This window comes from Stegodyphus dumicola, chromosome 10, assembly GCF_044657685.1.
Source record: "Stegodyphus dumicola isolate Sdum_Otavi_A_Nest chromosome 10, ASM4465768v1".
Classification (NCBI taxonomy): domain Eukaryota; kingdom Metazoa; phylum Arthropoda; class Arachnida; order Araneae; family Eresidae; genus Stegodyphus; species Stegodyphus dumicola.
In genome coordinates, this window is record NC_140777.1 from 107,019,754 (window position 1) to 107,044,178 (window position 24,425).

Genomic DNA, 24,425 nt, shown 5'->3' on the forward strand with positions numbered 1-24,425 from the left:
AACATGGCTGAAGGGAGTATTGACATTTTAAAAATTGACATGATTAGAATATGAAATTTATTTCTTTTGGAAATTAACTGCAAATAATGAAGTTTTACTTTTTTTAAATGCAATGTATTATCAATTTAGTGAGGACGTGATTGTTAAGCATTTCAAGATTTCTTGTGAATTTTTATACTACTAATTTATATTAATGATGATCAACTAGAAATATGCTGGCTGCATGAGGTTTTCTTCTGTTGCCTGCGGGTAGCTTGGTAAAATTTACAGTCATTGAACAACAGATTTCCAAATGCATGTGCTTTTTCTATACTTGTAACTATATTCAGAATTTGCTGAAAATCTCTGAAAACTGACTTTTGCAAACATGTTCTTTGCATTAGCATTTATGGTATTCTGAGTTACTTGTACATTTTAAGGCTTAAATGTTAAGATACATATACCTAAAAATGTTTTCAAAATATTTTAAATTTCTTGTTTGTTTAATCTTATGCTTGGCTTTGGTGTTATTTTATTTGCAAAAGTGTTTATGAAGCTAAAGAGGAAATAAATATTACCAGATTCCTCAAGTAACTAATATTTATTATTTCGTAACATAGTTTCTATAACATAAAACTGTGATTTCAAATACTTAGTTGAATTGCCTCTCAAGTATATAAAAATTAGTCACTAATGAATTTACATAATCTCTCTCTTACATAAACTTATTTTATGCTATTCAAATTTCAATAATAATTTACATTGCATAATTTATTAGAGTTCTGTGATATTCATTAGAATTTCATATTAAATTTTTACACAGAATTCTTAAAGGAATCTAAATATAATTATGTAATTTATGATGTTAATGGGAATTTTTTAACAGGTTGAAAAGCTAAAGAATGATAAATCATTGTCAACTGATATGCTTAATGGTGCCAAGAAAGTTCTTGATATGAGGAATGCAATTACTAAGTTGATGACAAAGTGCCAGCGGATAGCATTAGACATGGAGGACTTGGTGGAAAATTTGAAGGAGAACAAAGAGAGTTCCTCTGGTTATGTCAGTAAGCAACCAGATTTACTGAATGATAGGTAAAAATCAAATGTGCACGTTTTATGTTTTGCATTTTTTTATTAGTTAAGATATTTGTAGGAAAGTAGTTTATAAAGCTGATTAAGCTACTTATTATACACTTCTGTAAGCTGTGAACGAGTGGTAAATTTAAAAAAAGGGGGGGGAAGAGGCTAAAATGTATTTTCTGCGAATGCTTAAGAATAGTTATAGTGCACGTAAAAATTTTTACTGACAACAGGTATGTTTTTATTGGATCTTTCCAAATTTTAGGAATTTTATGTGATCAAAATGTTATTCATCCATTGGACAACACATATGTAGTTTATCTGTAATTTATTGTTGGTGGGGCTAGCAAGTAGACCGTATTCAGTAGGTTGCCATTCATTGTAACACAAGGTTTTTTTAATTTATTTTCACCCCATCTGTGGTTAACCCATTAGCCGCTGGTGTTGCGTTGACGCAACAGTCAAAATAAATGCGTATATAAATATAACTATGTAAGATATTTTATACCACCAGATGATTTTGTGTAGGGAATATTATGAAGATTACTTCTGTAAAAAATATTTGCTTTCAACAATCATTTTGTTTATAATAATTAATCTCATACTTTAAGCAAAATTTTCGACCTGGTATTTTTGCCGAAAATATTTAACTAAGGAATCGCCGTCTTTATGAGTGATCTATTTTTAGTCAAGGTTACCATTTATCAGAACATTACATCAATCAGATGTTTATATTTGTGTTGGGAAGGAAGGGAAAACAGGTGTTGCGCTGACGCAACGTCAGCAGGAAACGGGTAGTCTCCTTTTTTAGTCATTCCTTTCGATGTACTGGTTTATGTTGTGGCTGCTTTAAAAATTTCTATAATGAGGTATCTTACATTAGAAGAAGCCCTTCAAAGATTTTTTGATGAAGAAACAGATGATGATAATGTTAATAATGACCAGAATGAAACTGATATTGTTGTTGTTTCCCCAAGAAATTGCAGAAGCTAGTGATGAAGAAAAAGGGAATGATAATATTTTAAATAATGATAATGATATTTTACCACGTGATATTGCTGGAAAAGTTGAAATTCGCATAAAAAGTAAATTTCAGCCTTCTAAAAGCAGTGGTAGTCATAAGAAAAAGTTTAAAAAGCAGAAAACTGAAAACTTGAAATGGATTAAAAAAGGAACCCTTAGTTATGTCTCAGAAAGAAAATAAAGAAAGAGATGGAAAAGAAACTATGAAAGGCATAAAACAAGTGGAGAGATTTTCGATTTTCTTTTTGGTTTAGACATTTACTCTCTTCTCTTTAAACAGACAAATATATATGCTCAGCAAAAAGATCTCCCAGAATTTATTGGATCTGAAGCCTATATGAAAATATTTATTGGAATATTATTGCTTATGGGATATCATTCTTTACCTCAAGAAGAAATTCATTGGTCATTTGATAATGTCCTGGACATTTCTGTTCCTATCATACGAGAATCGATATCACTTTTGTAGTACAAAAATGTGAAGTAGAATTTGCATTTAGCTGTCAAGAGTCAAATGACAATACTGATAAATTATATAAGGTGAGACCGTACCTAAACTTACTAAATATCATGATTTTTCTACTACTGGAAATAAAAAGTGTCTTTTAGATTTCAGACGCGAGATTGCATTATTCCTTTTGCAAACTCCTATTGAGAGTGTAGAATTAGCCAGAAATAGATCAGCAGCAGGAAGACCTAGTAAATTCAGCATTCAAAAACCATTGCATGGAGATGGTAGACATTTTATCATAAAGTCCATTAAAGAATTTTTAATCGTTATTAGATGTGTAAGGAAGGCACAAAATGCACCAAAGATGAACCTTTCTCCGATGAACTCTCCGCTTTCAATTAATTACGAAACTGATTAAGCCAGAGATTTATTTAACAACTAAATATGTCATTCAGCAAGATCTTATATTATATATATCCTGCAGAGCAGGTTTGAGAGCTCATTCATATTTTTGGCATGTTACTTTTCAAATTGTTTCAAAAACACTTCCCTCCCCTGCAAAATAACATTGTCATATGGCCAAGGATATGATTCCTTCAGGTGAGTCTTTTTTTAAGTTGCATGATTTCATAGATTTTTGGTTTTCATACAGAAACAATTAAACAGGTGGACTGAATGTCACTTGAGAAATGAACCAAGACTGAAAACATTCAAATCAGTCAAAAATCATGATAATGAATGTTTTTGTCAGTTGCCTTGATTATGAATTTCTGCAAACTGGGGAACTTGTTGACAAAGAATATATGTGCATTTTGTAGCATTTGCTTGAAGTAAATCGTAGGAAAAAAATGACCTGATTTTGCATTGTTATAATTCACCTGATCTCAACAGCTATCGCTGTTTTACAATTTCAAGTCAAAGATTGGTAACCTCATTTTGAACGTCCAACGCAGAATGGGAGAGAGAACCAGCAAGATTTAGATGCAGGTGTGTAAAAAGGTAGAAGTCCAAAGTAACGATGTTCAGGGCTATATGGGGGGTTGTGTTAAAAGATCCCATTCAAAGTTCAGTCACTTCTTACTTTCAAGGGTTTTACCTTTTTCCAGATACTCTTTATGGATAATACCACGGCAATCCCACCAGATACAAAGCATGATTTTTTTTTATTCGAGTTGCGCTTTACAATGCTGCTGATGGACTATCCAGGCATAGACCAATCTTCTTCGCAGCCTGTGTTGTTGAAGTAAATCCACTTATCATCACAAGTGATGATTCGGTCGAGAATTTTGTTCTTGCATTGATATGAGCAGATTAGTGCAGGCCAAATATATCTATTTGTACCTGCTTGAGTTGGCTTATGTGGCACTCGGTGATTAAACTTATACATCAAGTTTATGTGATGCATAGTTCGACTAATGGAAAGGCACTAACGCCTAACCTCCTTAGCAAGCTCTCAAGTGTTTGTATATTGATCTTCATCCACAAGTTCTTGCAAGTGGGGCTCATCAACATCAGTAGGCTGGCCAGAGCAATCAGCTTCATGAATGTCATAGTCCTTGTTTTTGAACTTTCAGTACCACACAGTCACAATAGAGTCTTTCTAAAATTCTTGGTCTTGCGGGTTACACTACATAATGTTACAAAGACTTCACAAATGCGGCACCTGCAACAAATATAAGGTTTTTAATTTATCCAGTGATTGAACTTGTACGTCAGGTTTATGCATTGCATAGAGTGACTAATGAACATGGCAGGAGCGTATAACTCCTGAGCAAGCTCTCGAGTGGTTGCGTACTGGTCTTCATCAGCAAGTTCTCGCAGGCGGGCCTCATCAACATCAGTAGGTCGGCCAGAGCGCTCTACTTCTTGAATGTCATAGTCCTTGTTTTTGAACTTAAGTACCAAACCTTCATAGTGTCATATGATGCAACATTAGTATCTAAAGCTTTGCACATGATTTGGTAGCATTCTGTAGCTGATTTTTTTGCAACATAACTTGAAGTAAATGATGGTTCTAATCTGGTAGTGTGATAGTTTCATTTGAGACACCTTGTACTTAACACTTTTTTTTACAAATTTCACAGCACAGTGTTCTAAAGCAAGTCTCTTTCTTTCAAAGGTCAAAAATCATTTGACAAAATGTGATTAAACACACCAACACAAACTGTTTGTGCAGACGATATTTTTGGTGGCTGGAAACTTTCGTTAAAACCCGATGTGTTTTAAGTTCTGACCGATAAATTAGAATTTTGTTTTATGGAATCAGTTAAAAGCTTTTTGATCTCTGTAGTCTTGTTAGATTTAATTTGCTTTTATTTTTTGTTTTCTCTTTAGATTTTATTATTACATTTTAATCTATGAAAAATAATTATTATCAACAATTGAATTTTAGAAGATTAATTAATAAACATTCAATTGATCAAATTTTGTAATCTTTGAAATCTTACATTTATATATTGTTAATTTTTATATATTTGATTTTCATTACAGAATGCATTTGACTTCATATCAAATGTTAGGCCTGAATTGGTTGTTACTTATGCATAATCAAGAAGTGAATGGAATTTTAGCAGATGAAATGGGTTTAGGCAAAACTGTTCAAGCGATAGCATTTCTTGCTTACTTGAAAGAAATAAGCATTTCTGGACCTCATTTAATTGTAGTTCCATCTTCAACTTTAGGTAAGTTTTTACCATGGTTATAAATATTTCAAAAATATATTTATTTTCTATGTTTTCTGTATTTTTTTTTAAAATTCGTCATTTTTAAAGTAGACAGGAATGAAGTTTGAATGATAAAATGATATGCAATTTCTAACTTTGAAAAATGTTTTTATTCGGAATTGCTTTTATAATTAGCTTTTGATTAGGTAACACATAAATGTGCATGCACACTTTAAACAATTATTCTTGAATATTTAGTGTATAAAATGTAAATTTTTCAGATGCTATCATGATTAAAATTTTAGTTAAATATTTAATATTAGAAACAATCCAGTTTGAATTAGGCATCATTTACTTACAATTATTACTTTAGTAATTGATAGAAAAAAAAATGCCAGTTTTTTAATTTTAAAACTTTAATGAAGTATGCCATTTTCAAGCTTTGTTAATTTTAAACATAGCTTTGGAAGCCATGGTCCATTTTAAAAAATTGTAAATGTTTATAAGAAATACATGCCTTTTTTTTTTCTGCCATATACCAAATTGTATTTAATTTGATTAGTGATTGATTTATTCTATATGTAGCAAACTGGATTTCAACTATTTCTGATTAAATACATGCATTATATTTTAGATAATTGGAAGAAAGAACTACAAGTATGGTGGCCCACTGTATCTGTAATCTGTTATCATGGGAGCCAAGAAAGCCGTCGTGAACTACGTATGCAAATCCTTAATGATGAAGTAGATGAATTTGATGTGATGATCACAACGTAAGCAATTTCCTTAAGTACTGAAATTTATATGCATTATGATATCTTATTAAAGATTTTTTATGCATTATGATATTTTATTAAAGATTTTTTATTGGAAAGATGCCAGTGCTTGATTATGCTAATTGAAATTAGGCATTTAAATTTATTTAAATTTCTGTGTAAATATTGTATATCCACTAAATATCTAATATATATACTTTAGTTAAATTTTGTTTGAATGATAAAAAGGTTTCTTCCTTTTTTATGAGCACATATAAACTGAGTAAAACTGGGGTTGCAGCACTGCTTGTTGGAATTGTTGGAAAGCTTTTATAAAGAGGGGTCATGTCATGACAAAGTATGCAAATGATCAAAGTTACTAAGTTCTGTAACATTCACTGTAGCTAGTGTGAAGCAAAACCTTTTATAATTACTAACATCTATCAAACAAACAAATTTTAAATTTTAAAGGAAATTACTTAAAGTACCTTTTTACTGACCATTACGGGAATAATAATCCTTCTGTCACCCAGCTGTATCACCAGAAATTGTAGCACCCACTCTGCTGCTCGTTGTCAGTGGACTTCTGTTTGAATAACTTGCATGTAAATGCAGAACAGCATCATTTTCAACATTTAATCTCAGTTTCATTCTTTTGCTTCATTTCTGATATGAACCAATAGAAATTATAGGATATTTGGAGAGCAAAACAGGTTGGCATTTCTCAGATTTATATGAAATAATTATGTAAACATTTTTTTCTTTCATATTTTAAAGAAATAAAGATGATTCTGTCCCCTCCCCATTTTAAATCTTATGAAAACGAGACTAATGACAGTGCTTCTTCGCCTTTCATACGTTTTGCTATTCTCTACCATACCAACACATTATCATTTGGGATTAGCTAAATTCCCCTTCCTGTGCATTACTGATAAGGAAACAGGTTACATGATGTATCAATCTCCTTTGAAAAACGTACTGTGAAGCATATGTAATCTGAAAACTAAATGGAGTCTTCCCAGTCAATACCAGCAAAAGTGCAGCTTTTGTAAGCAGTGCCAAAGTTCAGTACTAGTGTAGATCCATATACAACAAACATTTCACAAAGATTGTCTCTGAGGTATCACCATGCTATTATGGCCTGTCAGATTCCCATATGTGTTGCACATTGAAAATATCTGGCATGTTTCTAAATGAGACTGCTACAGGCTGAACTATTATCTCTCAAACAACAATTGAACAGATTGTGCAAGCAATATCATGAGATGCTATGCATCATTAATGGGTAGTAAAATGTAATATTAATAAAAAAAATATAACCACTTTATATTTGTATGATGATTTACATTTCCCATCTTTTTTCCTAGTATTTTATAAAGTCCTATTCATTGCCTGAATAATGACCATTCTAATTGCCATAATCTTATACAGTGTGTCGATAAATTTCAAGAAAATTGCAATTTATCTTCTTGGTACTGCAGTTTCAGTTTTACTTAGTGTACGATCAGATTATTTAAAATTAATTGTGACATCATACTCAGAATATCTGGAGCAACATAACATAGCATATGACTTTCTCCATAAAAGTGTTGTCAGTCATCACTCGTCGACATGATTTAAGGCTCAGGTGCAGTGCACGTTGTGTCAGGCTCGTGGGCTAAAAAAGCCTCATCCTGCATATAATACATATAAGGAGTGACATGGCTTTCCTAACATAACATGGCACAATGACTTAAATGAGAATAAATTTCGTGAAAAGCATTGATGAGCCCTGCGCATATATGTATCTTCGAGTCAGTTACTTCCGATGCCTGGAGATGTTTCAAGCAATAATGTCATGGCAAAGGTGGCAATAACGCATAACTTAAAAGTCGCAGGCTACCTTTACGGCTGCTGCCGTTCAAATGGGCAAAGAAGGATGATGGTAGAAGTTCTTCGGCGACTTGGATGGAGCTTACTGGGTCACGTGGTCCAATTGTGTACCTGATAAGTAAGTGCTTAATCTTGCTAATTGGGATTGAATTCTAAGGCATTGGTCAGGGGGCGGGGCAAGTTCGAATCTTACATATCTAAGTAGGTAGATTTAATAAAAAGAATAAAATGTTAAAATAAAATATCTGCAATCAAAGAGCAAAACGACATGATTAAAATGGTTGGTTCCTGTGATTTTTTACTTTTTTTTTTTTTTTTTTTTATTTTGATTGGTGTAGTTACAATGAATAATTTTTTTTTTTTTTTTTTTTTTTAATTAAGAGTAACTTTTTAGGTTTTAAATTAAAAAACTGCTTTGCATTGCTTCAGATTGTGGTAGCAACCTTAAAGGTATAGCATATGGCAAAAAACTACTATGAAAAGCATGTATTGTTTTCCACTTACCAGTCTCAGTTCCAAAATTTTCATGATATATTCCATTTTATTCTAATAATCATACCTGTTTTTATGTAGTCTGTATTTTATCAGTAGTTTGGTTATTTCTTTTTAAGAAATTATTTTTCTTGTTATGATGGAATATATTGTATTCGGTAAAGATTAATATTAATTAAAATTATATTTTCTGAATTTTATTAAAAATTTTGACATTTAAAAAAAGACATATTTTATGGTAATTCTAGTAAAATCTTTCATCTTGTATTCCAGCTCATTAAGTCATAAGTCATTGATAAGTGTACAAGGTAACCAAAAATGTTTTTGTCGTTTCTGATATGACATTGGAAGAGAGAACCCCAACATAAAAACAGTCACCAAACCTGGCAATGAAGTGGTTAGGATGGGAGTTTGGACATTGACCAAAAGTATAAAAGCGTGTTGCATCAGTACTTCAAACATAACTCGCACAATGACTTATTGAAATGGCCGCATCAAAGGCGCTCATTCGAAGTTGTTTGTTGTGGATTTTACAGGGGGCCTGTCAGCAGCAGAATCAAGTCGCTGAATTTGCCAGGCCTTTGGGTATGATGCCATTAACAAACGAACCACTAGGCAATGGTTCCAGAAATTTAGGTCTCTTAGTGATGCACCACACAGAGGTCGACCACATGTGTATCATATATAGACAATACTCCATTTGCACCACAGGAAAGGCATACAAGCTGAGCAAGTGGGTACCCTACTCATTATCCGATGCAAACAAGTAACAGCATGTCACTGCCTGTTTGACAGTGCTTTCTTGTCACCGTGATACATCCATATTTGCTAGAGTACTTACCAGTGATGGAAAGTGGGTCCAGTTATGTGTGTCTGGAATTCAGGCATTCTGGATATTGTTTGTCACCACAGGACCCTGTGCCTCACATTGCGAGACCTCTCCACCCACACAAGATCATGCTTTATTTGGTGGACTAGTCGCTAAGTGGTGCACGAATGAGCTCCTGCTAGTGGGCCAAACCATCACGGCAGACCTGTACTCGCAGCAGTTGGAACATGTGCATCAGGCACTGATGCATAAAGAGCCAGCATTGGTCAGTCGTAAGAGTTTACTCCTCCTCCATGAAAATGCGAGGCTGCATGTGGCTCGGAAGGCCAAGGATACCATCCAATGACTGGGCTGGGAAACACTATACCATACTCCCGAGACCTCGTGCCAGAGAACTGCCACATTTTGCATTCCCTGGACAGCCATCTTCATGGGAAATCCTTCAACAACTGGCCAGACCTTGAAAAGGCCCTCACGGACTTCTTTGCATCCAAGACTCCTTTGCATCCAAGATAAGTTCTATCTCGATAGCACTGTACAGCTAGCCACTCGTTGGCGAAAGGCATTGGAGGCCAATGGTGATTACTTTGAGGATTAGTGGTGATTATTATTTGTTTTATGACTTTTTCTTTCTGATTGCCCAAAATGGCCAGAACGTTTTTGGTTACCTTGTAATTATCATTTTGTTTTTTAATTACAAAACAATGATAAATGTTTAAATAAAGCAAAATTTGAAATATGAACAAAATTTAAATTTAAATTATACTCAACCTGTGAATATGTGTATGACCTCACTTATTAGTAGTGTATGGCTTTGTACTTTCTACTTTCAGTGTTTTAAAACTTGTATGAGCAATTTGATCAATCTTTTATTGGTACTTTATACCAAAATCAGTTTATTTTCCCCAACTTTATATAACTAATATTTATTAACCTAGACTATGTATTCCATAAGCCTCTTCTTCCTTACTTTCCCTCATTTCCTGTGATCTGAAACTGACTTGCTGCTTTTCTTAGATTAAATTTTCATGAATTTGATAGGTAGAAAAGATAATAGAAAGCTGATTTAATTAAAAGATTTTAATTCATTTTGTGTTGAGTATTTTCACATTCCAAACTAATTTTGCAGCTTCTGGCTATTAATTGTATCTAAGAAGATGAAATATTTTAAACAATATATGCATATATAATTCACATACATTTATGTGTGTAATGGTATTTAGGAGTTTTGTTTTACAGAAAACAGATATTATTATTTTGAAAAAACTTTTATTTGGTAATCTAAAAAATAGCATTTTATATTTCATGTGATATATTACCATAGCAGTAAAAAATAGTCAGTACTTTTCTGACATACCTTGTATTTTTAGTGCCATATTTGATGCACTTTGGTTTATTTCTTTTCTTAGTATTAGACAAAATTGAACAGTCAACAACAGTAAAGGAACATCTTTTATTTCACAACAAAATCTTCCAGAAACCCATTGTGGTGACAGAATGTAGCCTACATTATGTATTTTTCTTTTTTTAAATAACATCTTACCAATTTCCATATTTTCATTGCATTCATTAATTTAAAAATTAGGATGAAATAATGAAGAATTAACCTTTTTTCTTTAGTAATCACTGTAATCATCTGTTGATTCATTTGAAGCAAGCTTTTGCTTCACAAAACTGAAGTGACATCTTGAGTAGATGAGTCGTACAACAGTAACAAAAGGAATTTTGTGTACCGAGAAATCACAATTGTGTTCTGACATCTTTTTCTTCCTGATACGAGCAAAGGCTGTGTAATTATTTGGCATCAAATTGCATTTAATTTCACAAGGCAGTTACTCAAATATCATCTGTCTTTTGGAAGAACCTTTCTTGTGGAAACAAATACCTGTTTCTTCATCTTTGGGCAAATACTAAGACGTGAAATTCCTTGTAGTGGGGGAAAAAAATATTGAAAAATGTGGCCACATAAGCAATGACTGTTAAGACACTTATCACCAGGAAATAAGATGCACCAAATTGGCGACATCTGGTACTAAAAAAAATCACAGAACAACAGGGGGAAAAAAGTGCCAGGTAATACAGAGAAATACTGTGTAGTTAGTATGCTTTCTTTTGTGCAAATATCATATTTACCCTAATTTTAGATAATGTTTGATATATGTAACATGTTTCATATTTAACTCTCCTGTTTCTAAAGCTTAGTAGCATATCAGTAATGACACAAATGTCATGTTTCAGATTTAACTAAGAATGAACTAAATTTTAAAAATACAGACTTGAGATTTAGCACTGCAGTTTTATTAGGTTGTAATTGGTGAATGACTTGAAAACTTGTAAGCATAGAAAACTAATTAAGTTGTAGAGCCTTTAGGATTTTTCTGAAGCAAGGAAACTGAAGCAATCTACGATGTCCTGGCCGGTACCAAACTTTCCACTTAAATACCTGATGTGCTTCGAATTACACCATGAAGGCATGCAAAAAAAGGGGGGGGTCATTAGATTCATTCAGAGGAAAGTCATTGCAGATTTGTTTGGCTATGAATATGTGATGAATTTAGGAAACAATTTATCTCTGTTTTGTAGTTTCATGTTTATCTCTCTATTTCAGTTAAAATATTTTATCTCTGCTGAGTTTAGTGTAACATCTGTATGCTGTATGCTAATATTTATACTTTTTAATTAAAGGAAATTCTAAATGACTAACTGAAATATTTTCTTTCAGGTATAATATGATAACCAGCAGTGCTGAAGACAGAAGTTTCTTTAAGCGTTTGGAATTTCATTACGTAGTGTTTGATGAAGCCCATATGTTGAAAAATATGGCTTCTCAAAGATATCAACATCTAATGAGAGTTAAGGTAGGTTTAATTTCTTTGATATGCTAATTTGCAATTGTTTATTGTTGCTGATTTTTGAAAATAAGCATTTTCGTATGGTGTCATGTTGTATTTTTCTGTAATATATATCTTTAATTTGTGCAATTATTTATTGGGTTAGGCTCCCAGAAGACTCTTGCTAACTGGTACGCCACTACAAAATAATTTAGTTGAACTTATGTCTTTGCTCATTTTTGCTATGCCTCATATATTTTCTGGGAAAACTGAACAAATAAAGCAGATGTTTTCAGCTGTGAGTGTAAGTACTGATTTGATATGCTTTACCTTACGTACATCAAAATTAATAATTGTCTTTTATTTTTAACCAGTCCTATAATATAGTTACATTTGTTTTCTATGCATTTATTGTACATTGCATGTAATAAGAAATCATCATGTCAAAAACTAAATAACCTAGTAATAGGTACCTGTTTGTTATAAGCACAAAGTATCTGCAGAGTAATGGAAAATAAATTGATTAATGGGAGAAAAGAATGTAGTATGGAATGTTTTCTGAAATCTCTTTAAGTAAGAGTATAAGTGCAGAATGGAAAACATGTGACATTCACTTTAAAATGAATTTTCTGTAAATTTAAATCACTTTACTCTCCTTTAAAACTCAAATATTTACTATCTTTTCCCCCTCTGAAACTGGCCTCAGTTTACCATTGAAATGTTTCTTTCTCCCATTCACCAGCTGTCAAGACCTAAGAAAAGAGAAAAATTTCTTTGTTCTCTAATTTGTTATGTGAAAATTAACAAAGAAGATCCCCTAAAATCACACTTTCAAATGAGCAGTAGTTTTCATTAAAGTGCCAGATGAAAAGGGAAATGGAAGTGCATTCCTATTTCCTGTCTTTTTAAGTAAACTTTGCTTTGTATGATACTGATACAACTTAGTCCTGAAGAAAGCATAAACAATTAAGCCATAAATCTCCTATTTTCATTTTCACTGCGTTCTACATGGTAAACATAAAACGGTACGCTTTGTCTCGGGAAACGGCGAAGTGGTTAATATCATAATGTGAATAACTTAATAATATTATACATTTAAATAAGAAAAAAAAATGGGAAATAGTTCTGACCTTGGATTGTTACAGTTATGTTGGATTACAGTTGGTCTTTGGAGAAAAATTATTAATGAATTATGAGCAGTCATCTGGAGAAAAGTTGAGTATGGTATTGAATTGAAAAGGAGCTGGGCTGTGTGCAACGTTTTTTTTTTTTTTTTTTTTGTAAATTTATATATTCAAAATAAAGTAATTAAAAGTAAATTAAAAAAGCCTATGACTTGTGCTAAAGCTACAAAGTAATAAACCAATAATTCATAATAATTTATAATAAGAAAACTGTCTATATACCATCTCCAAGGAATACAAATTAAGTTTAAAACCATGAAAAAGTTTCATATTTTTAAATTGAATTTTTAGCAGTTTAGCTGTACTTATGCACCTTACTTAGTATAAATACTTTTTGGAAGCAACTATGTCATTTTTTTTTCGTAACTTCTACCTTGTTAATATCTCCATACTGCTTTTCTTCCCTGTATAAGATGCTTATGTTATACTTTTAAAACCAGCATACATAAAAATTATTGTATTAAACTGTGATTGAATAAATACCTTGTCTACCAAAATGATCTGATGTGAATTATCATGGAATAAAAATTGTGTTTTGAAACAGCCACAGGTGGAAGTTTTTAGTTTATGCATCCATCCATCTATCTAACTATGTAGACTCCAAGCTACAGTGTATCAAAATATCCATTCTCAGTCATGATGACTGCAAGCTGCTAAAAGTATTAGTGTTTTCTATGCACTTAAAATAAATACTACACATATATATATATAACTTTTAAGAAAGTCCAAAAAGAATTCTAAAATTAAGTTTTAAAAAGTAAAGAGACAAGTCTAGGTGAATACTGCAAGACCAAAAATAATAAAATTAAATAGGAAGAGTTGGAACTAAAATGAAAAATGATTTTTTTCTTTATGAAGGCCCTAACGAATTCTCTCTCTATGCCTACATAATCCTTTATCTGAGTAAACCTACCAGGTGGTGTTATTTTATAAAATTCGTGCTATCTCGACAAAAGTACTAAGTACATATTCCATTTCACTAAATTATTCAACATGCTAGTATATCAAAAGAGTCTATACTTTAAAATTCAGTAAACAAATCAATTTAATAGAATGCAGTAAAACTTGATAATAAATAACTTAAATTTGCGGTTTGCTTAAATTCAATTTTATAGGTACATGTTACTATTATTAAAAAAGTTGCATAATAATTCTAATTTTAAAGAATGAATTAAATTCTTCTACATAATACTTAATGTTTTATTTATAGACCTACTACAAAAATGAACCAAAAAACTCAGAATCAAGTATTTCTAGAAAATTTTTTATTTACTTATTTTTATATATTAAGGTATTTTTATATTTTAGAAAACTAATGAAAATAAACTTTCATATGAAAAAGAACGCATAGATCATGCCAAGAGGATTATGAAGCCATTTGTATTGAGAAGACTTAAAAGAGAGGTATTGCTTTTGTATTAGCATTTAAAAATGTTTATAAGAATATTGTTTAATGTAAAATTACAAAATTTACTAAATAACATAGAATAGTTTCTAATAATTGTATTCCTTTATCACATTACTTATTGTATTATTTTTTCCATTGGACGATGCTTTATAAATGCTTTCTTAATAATGCATATGTTTAATCTAAGTTTTCTTCTTTGTTGTGTGCATCTTTACTATGAGGACTATTGTTTATCTTCATTTCAATTCAGTATTCTCATTTGTGCTAACTGACAGTTGTTTGTAGAACTTGAGGTGCTGTAGTTCAATTTTAAAATAAAATTGTTTATTTATATTAAACCATTATTATTATTTTTTAATGATTGAAGCCAAAATTACTATCCTTATTTTATTTGTTAAGCATGAAAGATTTCCCATTGGCACGAAGAAGAAGAGATCCATACAAAAGATATAAAATCATTTTGCATAATCTAAATGCTTCCATCAGTTGAAAAATCATGCAACTGTTAATTAACTATGCTCAGATTTCCTATTTACTTTGTTCCCACAGAATTTGTTTATTTGAGTTTATATGCAGACAAAATGCAAATGATATGTTGTTGGAAGTAAATCAATCTCTTTTACTCTCAAATCACCAAACTTGAATCCATTTTAAGTATTATCAATATGTATTATTAACTCTCTAATGTATTACTAACCCTCTAATTAAAAAAAAAAAAAAAAAAAAAAAAAGTCTGTTTTGCCTTAATTTCAAATTAAAATATTTTAAAATTATGCCTTATTTTTAAATTAAAATATTTTACATTAGTCAATCCATCAGAAATGTTTTTGGTAAATTAATAAAACAAAGAGCTGGCAGAAGAATATATTATTGAAATTGAATTCTGGTAACATGCAGGCTGAAAGTGGTAATAATGCCCACAATGCCCACTTTAGCATTGAACATGTGTATAAAAGTTTTTAAATATACATATATATATGTGTTTGTGTTATAAATCTTTTGAATAGTAAACTCTTAATGTGGGAGAGATGCTTAAAATATTACATACTTTAAGATCAACTGGAAATTAAATTTTTTTTACAAAATGTATGAATTCTTTTTTAATTTTTAAAATAAATTTGAAAATATAGTAGAGTCCTGCAAACTCAACTCCTGATATCTCAGCATTGCATATAAATCGACAATCTTTTGGGAACTTTTTTAACATATCTCTAGACCAAACAGAACAAATATTACATACCCTACATATACTTATTATTTATGCATATATCTTTCCTATTCTGTTCAAAGATTTGAATGTTCCTTTTCTGTAATTTTTGCCACTTTCACATTGTGCCGTTAATTCTTGGAACTGCCTAACAAATTTCAAGATACGTCAGGTAGCCATGGGCTCACATTCCTTTCTGTCATTGCGAAATGTTAGGAGACTTGTCTGAAGTTTTGTGATTGTATCTTATTGCAAACTAAACTCGCACCGGTTCATTGTATCATTCCTCAATTCACATCCAGGCATATAAGTTTTAACATATTTTAGGGAACTTTTGATATTCTGTGAAGTAAAAATGTCGTTCAAAAAGAAAATAAAACAAACCAATGTGGCAATGGAAATGAAACTAGATGCCTTAAAGAGAGGACAAAAGGAAAAGTGTAAATAAAAATACCATGGATTTAGGTGTTGAATGAACTACTTTGTTAGCGTGGAGGAAGAAAAGGTCTGAAATCGCGTCTTGGAGTGTAAAAAGAGCATGTATGGAGAGTTTAAGGGAAAGAAGTATGAAAGGTGGTGAATACGACAAAGTGAGCAAGGTGCTTTATTTGTGGTTCAGGCAGAAAAGGGAACAAGGAACACTCATTTCGGGACCAGTTTTTCAAGAAAAAGCTCTAAAATTTTATGATGAATTTCAAGGAGAGTTTGGATTTACTACTAGTGCTGGCTGGCTTGACAGATGGAAAACGCAGTACATCAGACAGTTAAACTTTTAAAGGGAAAAGCTATTTGCTAACCTGGAAAATATTGCAATATTCAAGGATTATTTCCACAAACTAATTGAAAAAGAGGGTACATCTGGAGATCAAATTTATAATTGGGATATAGACCGGTCTGAATTTGTTAATGCTACCTTCGAAAACGCTGTCATCCAAGGAGAAAAATCAGCACATGGCTACAAAAGAAACAAAGACAGAGCCATAATCTTGGCATGCAGCAATGCAACAAACAGCCATAATCTCAAACTAGTGTTTACAGGCAAATCAGAATATCCCAGGACATTTAAAAAATGTAAAACAGTATACTAATGGAACCAAAATAAAATATGATCTTCCTGTTTGGTGCCGGAACCAGTCAAATGCATGGATGACTGGATCAATATTTGATGATTGGTTTCATCAGCAATTCGTTCCATCAGTGGAAAAGTTTTTAAAATAATAAATCTACCAAGGAAAGACTGGACAGTTATGGACAGTTCATCATCCCTTTCTGATGCAGAACAGTTACAAAACGAAGATATAAGAGCCCTGTTTCTCCCTCGTAATGTAACTTCAGTGTGTCAATCGAAGGACCAGGGTGTTTTGGAGGCATTGAAGAAAAAGTACAGCCGTAAACGTTTTTCATCTCTTGCCGTAGCCATGGAGGAATGGTATGATATGATCGAGAAACCGTACAAAATAAATATGCTAGATGTTGTAGGATGGATTGAATGGATTCTTGGATTAAAATCGAGCAAATAAGCCTGGTTTGTTTTGGGAGAAAGCTGCGGGACCATTCAGAAAACAAATTCGACGATAGAGAAGAGCCAGAAAATTGTGAAATAGTTAACTTACTTAAGAAAATACTAGGCTTGTAAAGCTTTAAAAAAAAAAAAAAAAAAAAAAAAAACTGTACATCATAGTGATATGTTTATGTGTAATAATATTACTTGTAAGGGAAATAGAGGCTCTTTTTTAAATTTTTTTTAAAGGATAAATTGTCTAAATAAAAATTAAAGCTGAAAATAACAGTAAACACTTGTATTTCCCATCCTTGAATTCAGATTCATTTTGCAGTCTCATCACAATTAGAAAACGCCAGAAAATCAGATACAGCCCTTGTATAGTTTTATGTAGCCATGATGAGTTTATGCTCATGATTTTGGGTAATAAACAGTATGTCAGACTGAAGGTAGATTCAGATTCAGTTTTATTTATATTAGTGCCTTGCATCTCTCTTGAATATTAACCCTCCACTTACCATGTGATTTGGACACATTCTGGCTCTGAAATATGGGGTGCTTTTATTATTATTATTATTATTATTCTGTACCTTTGTATATTTACTATTCACATCTTTATAAATAAAATTAGTATAATGCAGAAATTTTAATAGTTTTTTCTTAATTTTAAAAAACATACTTACGCACGCTATTTTCATGCTACCCATATTACAAGACGGGTTTCATATCCCATGGAAATCACGAGAGCTGTATGTGGAGGGTTAAAATAATTAAACAAGGGATTGGCTTATTTGACCTCTAAATCATAGTTCTTTTGAAAACTGAAGACTAAAGGAGTACCTAGGATTGCAAACAGTAACTTTTCAGTGATTGTCCGAGGTATTTGTAGTGACCTAAAATAAGGATAAGGAATATGTAATGTGTGCTTTCTTATAAGATGTGTGATAACCATGCAAAAAAAGGTGACAAGCATATATTCAAAATAGAAGAGGACTAAATTCATATTAAGGTTCCATTTCTGTGATCTTCTTTTACTTCTCTTCTTTTTTAAATTTCTAAATTTCTCCTGTTTTAAATGAACATTTTATTGCTTTGCTGCTTGTTATTCAATTAAAATTCAGTATATTATTGATTATTAAAATTTGAGTACATTTTTAGGCTGGTAAAGGAAAAACTAAATGTGTGTTTTTTTAAAGTTTTTACTTACTTTGTTGGTGTAGGTATTGAAAGAGTTGCCACCAAAACATGATGAAACAAAATTTTGTCCTATGGTTGAAACACAGGCTAAGCTGTATAAAGAGCTGGTTGCAAAATTTTCTGAAGAAGTATGTTTTCATTTCTTTTTCTCCCTTTTTCTTACTGCCTTTATTTATTTATTTTTTAATAAAAAGTATTTATCTTAATTTGAACTTTTAATCGAAAGCTAACTTATTTCACATTAAATTTCAGTTAATATCCGCCATCAATAAATCGAGCAAATTTGAGTAAAGTGTGCAAAGAAACGGGTGTTTCAGTAGTTCATGCATAATGAATATGTTGTTGTGACTTATCTCACTTGTCTGACAGTAATATCAGAACAAGCCCATTATTCATCATTCGTGGCAAAGAGTGCGATTTGTGCCTATCGCTAGCAATAACATCGAGTGCCATACAAGAGATAGCAATAACCTCGAGCACCATACAAGAGACAGTATGATTTTTTCTCAGTTCTGCCCTCAGTTTTGAAGGAGAGCACCCTGAGGGAGGTCCTAGGATCTCATACCATCAACCTTCATGAAAGAACTTTCACCTCGCCGCACATTTAGAATGCTTCCATGCCGTACAGACTCTTTCAAATATTTGGAATTTGAACCTGGGCCCTGGTACAGCAGTCAGCATCGCTGTTCATGCACCTGGTTGGGCGACATAATGAATATAGGAATATTTTAAATCAAGCACATTTTTAAAAATTGAGGATTTCAATTATAGTTTAGTGTAGTGAGATAACTGTGGAGGAACAAATAAAATATTAAAAAAAAGTTTGTCAGTTCAGTTGATATATATGGCATTAAGTATACCATATATTTCAAGTTTTTCCCAGCCTCTGCCTCTGTAGACCAAGAAATAAAGCATTCTAATACAGTTGGTTTTTACTCATGCATGTAGTGAACATAATATTTTAAGAATTGATAAAGCGTGTGTTTAATTTAATTTATAGAAAGCTGCTTTTTGTATTAATACATTATTTATTTTTAGATTGCTTTGTAGTAGTGTCTTTTTTTAACTGATAAAAATATTAATTATTTTCATAGAAGTGAGAACTTCAGTTTTAGGAAAGAAAGGATTCTAGTTATGGAATTTTTGTAAAATAATTTGAGAGAAAAATTTAGTATGTAATTAATCAGAAATATTGCTGTCAAGTAATTTCACTAAATTAAAAAATTATTCTCATATACACGCTTATGATGACTATTAAAATTATTACACCATGAAGCAAATCATTTAGCAGAATTGCATTTATATTACAAATACATTATAATGAAAGGATGAAATGATTAAAGTTTCAAGTAATTTTGAAGTACAGATAACATGCAGAATTTTAATACCTTAAGCAGCCACTTTGTGATCAATAACAGCTATTATAGGCTGGATAGGTACTTTGGATGGCACTTACGGGTACTGAAGTCCATGCAGCTTTTATTCTGTGCTCATTTGCTGTAATGGCTGGTAAGTGTTGTTATGCCACTCTTTTTGCAATCAATGATTATACATTTTCAGTTGGCAAATCTTCTATACAGAAAACTAGCCAAAGCAGAAATTGGGCAGCGTATGTATTGAGGAAACATAGGAAAGCATGAGTAACATACCATCTTGTATTATCTATTGAAAGTTGGGAGGGATAGAGTTTGATGATATAGCTCAGCATTAAAACTTTGATAATGTAATAGCAGCTGATTGAAATATTGGATATGCAGACTAGAGGTGAATGGGATGTGTGTCCAATAGTATCTTATTATATCCATCTTATTCCATATCATTCCAGGGGCTAAGTGATTTTAACCTTCCTGCACGCGCGCTTGGCAATTTTACATGAGCACGCATGCGTCGAGTTTTTACGTCATCCATTATTTTACTGTTTTTGGCACGAAAAACGACAGGAATGAGTGAATATTGATAATAAATTGGTTAAGAAATAAAATATTAATCTTATTATTGCAAAATACAAATGATATTACATTCAAATATAAGTAAATTATTTTTAAGTTCTTATGTTAGTGAGGCTCACCAGTGGCCGAGCGGTAATGGCGCTGAACACTGGTAGTTCGGTCCGAGTTTCGAATCCCGTGAACGGGCTCACTGCAGGGGTGTTTTTGTGGTTTTCTCCATGTGTAACGTGTATACGAGCCAGTTCCCCTTAGAAAGTCCTCCACGAAGGCATCCCTCCCCTTAGGCAGATAGCCCTCGAGCCTTTGCCGTAATTAAGTAACCTAACCTAACCTTATGTTAGTGAGATGGAAATGCAATGATGTATTTCATTATAAAATTTTTTTCATTTATTATTTAATAATTATATTTTCAAAACAAAGCCAATTTTAATATTCGTCAAGTATAGACAAATAAAAAAGGAAAACACCTTGGTAAGGAAAAGATTAAGTTTAGCATTACTTACTTCTACAAGGAATTTACTTCTTACTGGTTACAAAAATGCAATTTAAACAACTTTAATATTTTTATTTATTTCCAAAAAATAGAAATAAAAGAAAATAAGGAATAGAAATTGCTATCGTTCTCCCATTGAAAGGTTTCCTTTTCTTCATCAGATAAATCTTGAAGAATGTGAGCAAAATCAGCTGGTTGCACATATTTTTTTGCCATGGAAACCGATATAAAATTTACAGAGCGAAATGTATTCAAATTAAAATAATACACGGCAATTAATAACACAAAATAACAAAATATGTGAGAAAAAATATATTTTCCGAATTTTCACCCGCGGCCACGCGCATGTCGTAAATTTTACGAAAAGGTTGCCACGTAGCACAAAAGCTCAGTAAAAAAAAAAAAAAAAAAAAGACAAGGAGAAATAGAAATGAATTTCAAACGTCTCAGCTTCGATATGCGAAAAATATGCATTAAAAACTGAATTTGTTGTAAATTTTGTGCATACGCGAGTGCTGGAAGGTTAAGGAAAAATGCAGACTTCCAGCATTTGTTCCCCACCTGCCCACATGGACACAGCAGTCTATTAAGCAAAGTGTAAGACTATTAAGCAAAAACTGGATGTTTCAGGAAAGACATGACACCTTTGATGAATCTGTGTACATTGTTGAACATGTGTTTTTTGCTACTGTAGCTTCAAAGAAATCTGAAAAAGGGGTTGAAATATGTGGTACTGTTGATGTCATCATATTATATACTTGGTATTGTGCAATAGGGTTTATGAAGAGGCTGCATTATCTCTGACAGCAATGTATGGAGTAGGTTTTGTCATATTGGGCATTGGTGAGTGAGGATTATTGAGATCCTGCATGCCATATTATGTGGTGTTCCGGGACTCATCAGGGTTGCAGATTCTAATGAGTCATTGAATCTCCATGAATATAAACAGCATAGGCTGCAGTCTTCCTGCGACTGAGTTCTGAGGTGTGCTCATATAAATTATTTCTTCTTATATAATGCATAACATGACTTTCAGCATAAAAATCTGATGTGTACACCACCTGACTTCCATGTATGGAATATTAAATTATATGTAACTTTCCTGCATTTCATTTAAACATATTGAATTAACAGTTAATGAATTTTAATTAAATCTACTTCGTCGATAGTGCATATAGTGCATCATTTTATAACTCGGAGTGCACGAAAATTATATCATCTGAAGAATTACCACATGTTTTATTCAAATACAGTAATAAATCTAAAAAAATGTATGAAAGAAATTAAACAACTAAAAAAGAAAGTTTTTCACAGTCTATTCAGCGCCACTTACCTAAAGCGCATACGCTACTTATTAATTCAGTTCTCACTTCACGGCAAAGCAAAAATACATGAAAATTCAAAATATTTTCACTAAAAATTTAAAGGTATAGAAAAACATAAAACACCAAGTACAGTTAAAACAAAGAAAACAATTTTTACATTTAAAATTACAGTTTCTGTGCAAAAACAAGCTAATAACTTAAATGATAATTCTAGAATGAATCAAGTACAATTTAATTTACAATAATAAAAGAAGACATTACTTTGTTGTTGCGAAGCTTAGTTTCTCTAGACCGGTAACAAATCCACTATTCTGCTAAGTTTCAAATGTAAACAAATATGGCTGCTATGCTAAACACCGCCACACTTAAAAAGCTTTTGAATTGTTGATAATTCCACAATTATTGCATGCAGGTTAAGTAAAGGCATAAAAACCTTAACTTAAAGATAAGAACAACATATTTCAATCATTTTTAAAGCAAAAAATGTGCAATTTACAAACATATAAGAATAAAGAAACTGAGCCGAATAACAGAGTGGATATATATATACATATATTTGTATACTTTTGGCGCGGCCGATTGCAACCAAAATAGGAGGTGCTTATCTACATGTTATAGCAGTCCTATATACAAAATTTCAACATTCTGAGGCTACTTGTTTCTTAATTACGCGAGATACATACCTATGTACAGACATCACGAAAAAATCTCTTCAGAATTCATTTTAAATCAGCTTTATAATGTTTTTTGAGAAAGAGCCCTTTATTCGGTTCTTACGTATGGATGTTATGCAAAAACATTGTTAAATTGCGTTCGATAGCTGTCAAAATGGATATTTCGGATGATGCCCAAAATTTTTTATTACAATGCTTTCTTTTTACTTCATACAAGGAAGTAAAAAGCAATGAGTAAATGTGATTTTTGAATGAAAAATTGGCATTTCAGTTTTTAATACTGAATCAAAATGTCATTGCACTCATGGATGTAATGTATTCATGTAGGGAAATACTAATCATTTGCATATTCTACCTTTCTGATGTATTTCAGGTTTGTTGTAGTATAAAAGGTAGAAAGTATAAAATCAAAAATATGACATATTTGTGGGGTGATGACTGTACGTTGCACAGATTGCACTACTCCATCTGATAACTGGTGTTGGTTGTGCTTGTTAAGATTGCGTATTACTTACTGCATATAGAACTAAAATACATCTAATTAAAATATGTGGGGAAGTTCAATTAACAATACATAACAGCACTGAAGTCATTAAAACAATTATTCTAAGTTATTGTTCTCATTATGCGAGGATCTTGCTAGCAAAAAGAATCTCTCTAGGTAAGAGTTTAAGAGCATTCTTAGTTTTGTCTTGTCTAAAACAATTTGCAGTCTGAATTAGTCACACTGCATTATTTCTTTTTGGTTGTATTTTATATTCTCAGATTTATTATAGGTGGAACACTATCACAAGAGTAACCTATCGACACAGTGCTTTGGTGACACTGCAGATAGTGAAAATCCCTTGATACTGGCTGTGAATTTATGATTCTTGTGATGTCAGGAAGAGGCATTGCTGAACGAATTATTGCTTCTGTAGTGTCATACCCTATTGTCTCGCATCTCGTAACAGCTTGAACACTGCCACCTGTGGCAGACTGTACATATGAATTTCTTATTTTTTGTGGTTTGTCACAGTTGTATGAAAATAATGAAGTATGATACCTTGAAAGAACAAACAAACAAACAAAAACTTACTGTTAACCTTTATTTAATAATGGTTCATATAACCTTAAGCAAAAACATGCCCCCCCCACACAAAAAAACTTAGTTTTATTGTTTATTTTATTAAACACTTCTTTTTTAGTGAAAGTTACTGAAGCAATTTTGTTTTTAGCCCAAAGGGGCAATTTCCCAGAAGAACTACTAATTACTCGCGCTGAAAAAAAAAAAAAAAAAAAAAAAAAAGTACCTAAGATGTCAAATTTTGAATAATGTAGTCCTCCATTCAAATATGGTCATCTGGAAGCCTAAATTTGGAATTTGTTTTATTATCTATTTCATTTTTTGTAAAACTGTAGCGAATTTTTGATTAACAAACTCGATGATTTCAAAGCGAGAGTCATAATTCCTTATTCAGTTATAAAATTCCTTTAGTCAAGTGCTATTTTCAAAATTCTTATAGGTAT

General features: G+C 31.8%; 1 protein-coding gene across 2 annotated transcripts in view; it reads left to right on the top strand.

Moving 5' to 3' along the window:
- The window catches only part of Etl1 (SWI/SNF-related, matrix-associated actin-dependent regulator of chromatin, subfamily a, containing DEAD/H box 1), a 135,399-nt gene that overhangs the window by 57,542 nt on the left and 53,432 nt on the right, over nt 1–24,425 (top strand). For both annotated transcript variants that reach the window (XM_085825367.1, XM_085825368.1), the window contains exons 6-12: nt 866–1,074; nt 5,027–5,217; nt 5,834–5,972; nt 11,870–12,005; nt 12,145–12,282; nt 14,471–14,566; nt 18,499–18,603. In XM_085825367.1, coding sequence (XP_085681493.1) covers nt 866–1,074; nt 5,027–5,217; nt 5,834–5,972; nt 11,870–12,005; nt 12,145–12,282; nt 14,471–14,566; nt 18,499–18,603 — 1,014 coding nt within the window. The remainder of the gene's footprint in view (nt 1–865; nt 1,075–5,026; nt 5,218–5,833; nt 5,973–11,869; nt 12,006–12,144; nt 12,283–14,470; nt 14,567–18,498; nt 18,604–24,425) is intronic.